The 8,852-nt window shown below is 42.1% G+C and overlaps 1 protein-coding gene across 1 annotated transcript in view; it reads left to right on the top strand.

Moving 5' to 3' along the window:
- The window catches only part of ankfy1 (ankyrin repeat and FYVE domain containing 1), an 83,382-nt gene extending 74,530 nt beyond the window's left edge, over positions 1-8,852 (top strand). The window contains exons 23-25 of the mRNA XM_060847908.1: positions 817-963; positions 3,963-4,053; positions 5,614-8,852. Of these exons, the coding sequence (XP_060703891.1) occupies positions 817-963; positions 3,963-4,053; positions 5,614-5,746 (371 nt within the window). The 3' untranslated portion in view covers positions 5,747-8,852. The remainder of the gene's footprint in view (positions 1-816; positions 964-3,962; positions 4,054-5,613) is intronic.

Raw genomic sequence — 8,852 nt, forward strand, 5'->3', positions numbered from 1 at the left:
ATCCCATGAAATCGAAACAGGAATAGATTATTGGGGCTGTTGAGCAGCAGCTCTGTTTCTTAAAACATTATCTGTTGGTCTTTGATTTTTAATTATTGAATTTCCTTAGCCTAGCCTTTGCTAAAGGAAAGCAGCAATATTTCCAGAGGGGCAGGGTAATGTCACAGGACTAGTAATGCTCTGGGGGGTTTAAATCTCTCAATGACAGCTGGTGGAATTTAAGTTCCATTTTATAAAATCTGGAATGCTGAATTTTTCTTTATCTTTAAGAAATCCATCTTATTCACTAATGGCCTTTTTAGTGGAGGAAATCTGAGGTTGTTAACCAATCAGTGACTCTGGATTCACAATAACATGGTTGACTCTTTAGATGCCCACTGACCTGGCCTGGCAAGCCACTCAGTTTAAGTGGCAGTTAAGGATGGGTGAGAACTAACTGATTACCAGTGATTTCTATATCTCATTGAAGAATTTAAAAAAAGATGAGCAGAAGCTCTGTTTCACAAAAGTTAATTATTTGCATTAACTGCTGCCTGTGAAGCAGCCCCCTCTCCTAAAGCAGCAAGTGTCTGAGAGCTCATTAGAACAAACTAAGCATTACATGATGTGGAACGAGATGCTGATCTGTTGAAATGGTAGAAGTTGGGTCACATGTTGACTATTGCACTCTTATGGAAGATTATGCTTTGTGCCTCCTTGCATTAAAACTCGAGCTGAAGGTAATGTTTGAATGACTAGAAGTTGTGCCCCTGAGTTTGTGTACTGTAGTGTGTTGTCAGTGTTTCTGGGTTAATATGTGACCTGTCTTGCTGGCAGTCCTGCTTTTGGCTTACATGAAGGGCAATGCCAACCTGTGTCGGGCCATTGTTCGAGCTGGAGCACGCCTGGGAGTCAACAACAACCAAGGGACCAACATCTTTAATTACCAGGTGGCCACCAAACAGCTGCTCTTCAGGCTTCTAGGTAAGGTTTAAAATCATCGCAATTTATTCACCAGGTCCCTTTACAGTAACAAAAATTAATATATCCCCTTTTAATTCATGCAGTCTCTTACAGATGTTTTGTTTAGTACTTGAATGGAGAGTCACTTAGTAACCAATACATTGTGTTTAAATTCCATTATTGCAACTGGCCTCTGAAATAGTTATCAACAAACATGAATTGTTTATTAACAGGAGGTGAAAGCAATATTCTATTCTTTATCATGGTGGGAGAGTCAAAACTGAAAACTTACAGTGAGATGGGAAAGATTTTTTTAAAAAAGTAACTCTTCGTGCAGTTAGTATGTGTATGGGACAAGCTGCCAGAGGAAATGGAGGTGGGTATAGTTACAACACTGAAACGGCATCTTGATGGGCAGCTGAATAGTAAGGGTTTGGAGGGATGTGGGCTAAATGCTGGCAAATGGGACGAGGTCCCATATGGGAAGTGTGGTTGGTGTGGACGAGTTAGACCACAGGGTCTGTTCCTTTGCTGTATGGTTCGATGACTTCTGACTCTATAAACTGAGATTCAGGTCTTTGGGTAAATTTTTCTAGCTTTGTAAGACAGTGTAATACTTAGTGGCATGTGGGCGGCACGGTGGCACAGTGGTTAGCACTCCTGCCTCACAGTGCCTGAGACCCGGGTTCAATTCCCGACTCAGGCGACTGACTGGTGTGGAGTTTGCACGTTCTCCCCGTGTCTGTGTGGGTTTCCTCCGGGTGCTCCGGTTTCCTCCCACAGTCCAAAGATGTGCAGGTCAGGTGAATTGGCCATGCTAAATTGCTCGTATTGTTAGGTAAGGGGTAAATGTAGGGGTATGGGTGGGTTGCGCTTCGGCGGGTCGGTGTGGACTTGTTGGGCCAAAGGGCCTGTTTCCACACTGTAAGTAATCTAATCTAATCTACTTGCCTAGCTCAAACTGAATTTCGGCTCCAAAATTAAGAGCAGAAACCTCAGGTGACCACTTTTGTTTAAGGATGTATAAAATGCAAGTGTTTAAACTTAATTTTCTTTAAAATGCAATTTTTCCTCCGTTCTGACGGTGTTGCTTTTTAGGGAGGGATTTGTTGTAGATGTCACAACTGATCAAAAGACGTAAGAGCAGAAGTTGGGTCATTCAGTCATGGCCGATGAGTGTCTCCAACCCATTTTCCTGCTTGCTTCTGGAACCTTCAATTTCCCCTTGACAATCAAGAATCTCTGTTTTAAGTTTACTCAATGACCTGGCCTCCACAGCCTTCTGTGGCAATGAATTCTGCAGATTCACTATTTTCTGGTGGAATTTTTCCTTTTATCTCCATTCTAAAAGGTCTTCCCTTTATTCTAAAGCTGTGCCCTCTCCTCTGCTCTGGTCCCAGTCTCCTCTGCTCATGGAAACCTCTTCCCATGGTCCTCTCTGTTCAGTATTTTCTAAGTTTCAATCAGATCTCTTTCTTACCACCCCCCCCCCCCTCAAAATCCTCCTAAACGCCTTCAAGGACAAACCCAGAGTCGTTAAGCCTTTCATTCCTGGAATCATTCCCATGAGCCTCCTCTGCACCTGCTCCAGGCCCAGTACATCCTTCCTGAGGTATGGGGCCCAAGATTGCTCAATACTCTAAATGTGGTCTGATCAGAGTCTTTTTAAAGCCTCAATAACATGCATACTTTTATATTCTAGTCCCCTCAAAATAAATGCCAACATTTGTATTTACCTTCCCAACTTCTGACTCAACCTGCAGCTTTAACTTGAGAATCTTGAAATAGAAATCAAATTCCTTTTGCGATTCAGATTCTGAATTTTCTCCCCACTTAGAAGATAGTCCATGCCTTTCTTCCTCCTACCAAAAGTGCATGATCTCCTTTTTCCCACATTCTATTCCATCTGCCACTTCCTTTGCCCATTCTCCTAAGCTGTCCAATCACTACTTCAGCATCTTTGCCTCCTCAGTGCTCCCTGCCCCTCCACCTATCTGTGTGTCATCTGCAAGCATGGCCAGAATGCCTTCAGTGCCTTCACCTAGATCACGACTGTATAAAGTGAAAACCTGTGGTCCCAGCACTGGCCCTTGTGGAACACCACTAGTCACTGGCTGCCATCGTGAGAAGGACCCTTTTATTCCCACTCTCTGCCAGACAGCCAAGCTTCTATCCATGCCAGTAGCTTGCCTCTGACACAGTGGGACCTTATCTTACTCAGACTCCTCCTGTGCCACATGTTGTCAGAGGCCTTCTGGAAATCCAAGTAGATAACCTCCATTGGCTCTCCTTGTTACCACCTCCAAAGAATTCGAACTGATTTGTCAGGCACGACCTCCCCTTGATAAAACCATGCTGACTCTGCCCTACTTTACCACGCACTCCTAAGTATTGAGAAATCTCATCCTTCACAATGGGCTCCCATATCTTACCAATAATCGAGCTCAGGCTAGTTGGCCTGTAATTTCCTGTCTTATGCTTTACTCCTTTGTTTAAACAGTGAGATTACCCTCCCTGACACCAGTGATTCCTGGAAGATCACTACTAATATCTCCACTATCTTTTCAGTTATTCAACTATATCGCTCAAACTGTTCATGTAAGGTCATATATAAAAGTTTGTTTCACATGTGTGAAGGAAACACTGTGTAAACTCTGTATTCTGCAGTCTTTGTTTAATCAGACTCTGTGTATATGTGCAATGGAATGCTGGGCTTTTGATAACACCTTGCGGTATGTCCTCATCCCTTTCAATAGGACCCCACTTTCTTCCTGTCATTTTGTCTGAAGGCTCAAGCCTCGTGTGCGTGTGTCGTGACTTAGCCACACTTTTAACTTCCCTCCCCATTGCCCTCTGAAAGGAGGCTGGCGATTTCTTTCGTCAATGAATTACAACATCCTGAGAATCTGATACTGGCATGTAACCAATTTTGTGTTCGGTGCATTTTATTTCTGGGAAAAGAGATGGAGACATGAAAATTATCTGACAACTTCCAGAATATTTGATTGTTGTTGTTTCAGACATGCTGTCCAAGGAGCCGCCATGGTGTGAGGGCTCGAATTGCTTTGAGTGCATTTCCAAGTTTGGAGTTACCATGCGAAAACATCATTGGTGAGTTACCTTTGCATGACTTTTTTATATTTTAAAATCACTGGTAGGATGTAGGTGTTGCTAACTGGGTCAGCACTTATTGGTCAAGGGCAACTAAGGATAGGCAACATGTTTTGTATCCTTTTTCTAAAAAAAATGATTAAACTGAATTTTGTTTTTTAAAGATGCATTAACCCGCTTCTTCCCCCCCCCCCCCCCCCCCAAAATAATGGAGGTTGATTTTCCTCAGGTGGCTGGGAGGCTGTTTTGCAATACAGAGTGATGCTAACAGTGTAGGTTCGATTCCCACACTGGCTGAGGTGGTTTTCAAGGGGCAATTTCCCCCAAACATCTCCTCCTCTTGACTGAGGCATGGTGACCCTCAGGTTAAAGCCCAACCAGTCGTCATGTTCTACCCTGCGCACTCCCCCTGTTTATTTAATCAGCTGTTAACAGGCTTAAAAAAAAAAGGAGAACAAATTGCAGGAGAAACTCAGCAAATCTGGGAGTATCTGTGGCAAGATGCTCCATTAGATGGTGGGGCAGAATTAGACCCCACCGAGTCAGCTTTATTATTCAATTGTAGCTGTTGTGTTTCTCAACTCCCTTCTCTTGCCTTGTTCCTCTAATATTTGATCCCCATACTAATCAAGAACCTAGATATGTCTGAAATACACTCAATGATGGGGCCTCCACAGTCTTCTGCAGTAATGAGTTCCACAGATTTGCCACCCTTTGGCTGAAGAAATTCCTCCTCTGTTCTGAAGGGTTGTACCTTCATTCTGAGTCTGTGCCTTCTGGTGCTAGCCTCTCCTGTAGTCAAACCACCTTCTCTACATCCACTATATCCAGACTCTCAGTATTCAGTAAGTTTCAATGAGATTTTCTCCATCATCCTCCTCAACTCAATTGAGGACAGAGCCAATGTCCTCAAGGCTGCTCATGTCAAGCCCTTTGTCTCAAGAATTGTTCTTGTAAACCACCTCTTGACCTCCTCCAAGACCAGCACATCCTCCTTTTAGATGCAGGGCCCTAAAACCACACTCAATATTCCAAAAGTGGTCTGACCAGAGCCTTACCCAGACTCCGCAGTAAATTCTTGCTCTTGTATTCTAGCCCTCATGAAATAAATGCGAAGATTCCATTTGCCTTTCTGATTGCGAACTGAACCTGCACATTAACCTGAAGAGAATCTTCAACGACGTTTCCCAAGTCCCTTCATGCTTCAGATTTCCCAAATGTTTCCCCATTTAGAAAATAGTTTACGCAGCCTCTTCCACCAAAGTGCATAACCTCACACGTTCCCTCATTGTTTTCCAGACTTATTCCAGCACAATAACATTTCTTTCCGCAGATGCTGCCTCAGTTTCTCCAGCTAGTTCTGCTTTTGTTTCTGATCTCCAGCATCTGAAGTTTCACTTTGAGTACAAGTGAATTATTCTGTTCAATAAATACTGTTTTAATGTTAAATGCAACTCTGCCAGTTTTTAATGGCAGAGTATAGGTAATTGAGAGAAATAACATTGCTGTGTTTCCAGGAGCTGTGATCTGTGTTGATACATGTCCTCTCTGTCCTCACAGCCGCCATTGTGGACGACTGCTCTGTCACAAGTGTTCAACAAAGGAAATTCCCATCATCAAGTTTGATCTGAACAAGCCTGTGAGGGTGTGCGACATTTGCTTTGATGTGCTGACCCTGGGTGGGGTTTCTTAGTCCTTGTTGGAGTTGCCATTATAATTTAGTGTTTTAGCAGCACTACACAGCGCCTTCCCAGCAGTGGGGAACTCACATCGGACTGGCACCTTTTTGAAGAGAAGCCCGAACACTTGAGGGACTGCATTACGTTACTCGGATTGCAATTATGCTGTTTGATTCTCCAGTATATTAATGGACTCTGACGTGAATGGATGGATGTATAGCCATGTGAATCAATCAGAATTGACTGCTGGTGCTTATGGCTGAGGTTGGGTTTGACCCTATTCTGATTTGGGGTAGTATGGTAGAAATATTCAGGACCTTTATATTAACACTGTCTCCAGCTTCTGATCTCACTTGTACTTTCTTTTAATCCAGTTCATTGATTATTGATAACACTTTTCCCATTTCCATTCCCAATAGTTATTGTCCAATGTCGTCTTGATCCAGTAAAAGATGTCAAAGCTTGACACCGTATAGACGAGCTGGTTTGGGGCTGGGGGTGAAGGCAAGGAACAACTCGAGGGAATTGCCTGTGTTTTTTTTTCTTATGTAAGACTCTACCTGGTAACTGTCTCAGTTTGGTTGTCAAGTTTCTGATCTGTTTAGATCATCTGATCATAGATGACAGCAGCTGAATGTATAACTCCTTGGTTTGCATCTCTGCAAGAACAAACTTAGTAACACTAATTTAGAGCAATGTTTTATTACCAATAGATGTGTTTGTGCATTTAAAAAGGGAGGTGCTGCCTATTTAGACCAAATGCGTGGTCATGTATATGATAGAAAATAGTCTCTTTTAAACTGGAACGAGAGAGAAGAAGTTTTAAAAATCTTCATAGAACCTTTGGCAATCTTGCTGTACAAACAGTACTTAAACAATGGTTGATAAACCTCCCCAGTTTTAGTTCAGTTTGCCTGAATGTCCATTATATGGAGCAGCACATGTAGCACTAACTCAGTTTGCAAATTGTCCCAATATCACAGAATACAGATAATTGTGTTCCACCAGGTATCCTGGAGAGGGTGGCTGCTGCTCACTGCAGGCCGTCTGGAAAACCAAAACCAGTTGGAGCTGCTTCTCTAACTAGCTGGTGCTGGGCGCATTCATCAAGGGTCTGTGTGTCTAAAAGAGACTAGGAAGGCCTTTTTGGTTATGCTGTGTAAATTGACCTTGCTGAAGGGGAAAGGGTTAAGTTTGGACCACCGTTCTAATTTGTGTTGTCACACTGATTAAAGCACTATTCTAAGGATTGCCACTTGACAGTCGTCAAATTTGTGTGAAATATTTTCAGACTAATTCCTGTATTTTATGCATTTTGTACTGTGCTAGATAATGCTTCAAGATATTTTGGTAATGTTCAGCTTTATTGCATTGATCTGTTCAGGTGTAAAGCCTGTTGCTGCAAGTGAATGTGTGACCAGCTGAAATTCTGCATTCACATCCACTGTCTAATTCTGTGCTAGGAGTATGTTATTGCTTGTTTCTGCTCCAGTGAATGGGATGAAGGCTAAATCCAACCTTTTTGGAAAGAGTTCTGGTTTCCATTCTTGGTGGAGGTCAGCAGTTGTTGAGTACACATTCCATGTATTCTGATGTTGGTGCATTTGTGAGCAGAGCCAAATAATGTAACAAAGCTGATCTGAATAAACTTTCAGACGTTTCAGTGATTACTGCTCTGAACCAAAACAGTTGTCAGAGGCCATTTGTGATCATGTTGGTGGATTTATTCCAAAGGGGAATTTTAATCATACTCTGGGCCAGATTTCAAGCCATTCTCCTTTTTTTTCCCTTAATGTATTGTGACTGCACCAGCGTATCCTGGTCCTGTGAGCGCAGCATCAGAGTTGACTTTACAGCATCAAGTCACCTATCATTATTTCCACCAGGGATTTAGCAGCAGATAAATCCAGAGACTTTCAGCTCTTAGAAAACCTGGATAGTGTAGACATGTAAGAGATCATGTTTTTGTAGACATACTGGCCTTCAAGTAGATAATTTTTCCAACTTGCCCTGGCACTTAACGTTCGTATATTTTGACTAACAGCATTGAGAAACAATAAGTGAAGAAGTTCATAGCAGAGAGAGCTCCTTTTGCATTGCTATATTTTTTAAATAAGTATTTAATGTCTTTAAAATGTAATTCCAGCCAGCATTTCTTTCTACTTCTGTCCTGTTGAAGATGGTCAGTTAAGCTTTCCTTAAATTGTGATTATTAGAACAGCTTGTCTCCAGTTCTTTTTAAAGTGAACTTGAAAGGGCTATGATTCTTCAGCCAATATTGGTGTACGTGGTGGAAGTGGTTTTCAGGCTGCTTTATGCCAACTCTCTCATTCCCCTTTACCCCAGCAGGCTGATTTAATTACAGTCCCCAAGGTCTGTAATAACTTGCAGGGAATCAAGCTGCACCAAAAGCACCAACATCTTATGCCACTCCTCTCGCTGTTGCCTGTGCCCTTGTAATTTGAGTCTACTCCTGTGTAATGTGACTTTTAACCCATTGAGAGCTGTTTCTGATATCCAGGTATTGATTCTAGAACAGGGCAAGGCAGTGCTTTTTGAACAAAATGACGAGTTAAATTGTCGTTCAACTTCCCAATAAAAACCAAATTAATTTAGTGAAACCTGTTTAGTTTTAGTAGCAAGCAGTCAATGGGTTAAAATTCATTCCAGACCTTAACCCCATTTAATGATCCATTATTCAGTATTAGAAAAATTGTTTTAGTAATGCCTAAGTTTTTGCACTAACATTGAACCTATTGCACAGAATTGTCTTAAGGTGTATGTATACTTATGTTTACAGTGTATAAGGTGAGGTAAGTCTGTACAGCAATGTCGTTGAACAGTACCCAAGATATTGCTGGCAGTGATGCTTCAGAGAAATGATAATCATTTTCATTCTCTTTGGTAACCAGCTCTGACTGTGTGCACTTGTACAGTTGATAGGGTTAAAATCGCCAAAGGTGGATTGCACAAATGAGGCTTAGGCCAGAGATGTGTTACTTTAATGGCAGCTGCCTGTGCCCCAGTGAAATGAGTGTATTGGAAACCACCGTGTACTAGGCAACCACAGTGAGGGATGCAGCTGTACTGATAGACATTACAATACAATGGTAAAACTCA

Source organism: Hemiscyllium ocellatum, chromosome 31, assembly GCF_020745735.1.
Source record: "Hemiscyllium ocellatum isolate sHemOce1 chromosome 31, sHemOce1.pat.X.cur, whole genome shotgun sequence".
Taxonomy (NCBI): Eukaryota; Metazoa; Chordata; class Chondrichthyes; order Orectolobiformes; family Hemiscylliidae; genus Hemiscyllium; species Hemiscyllium ocellatum.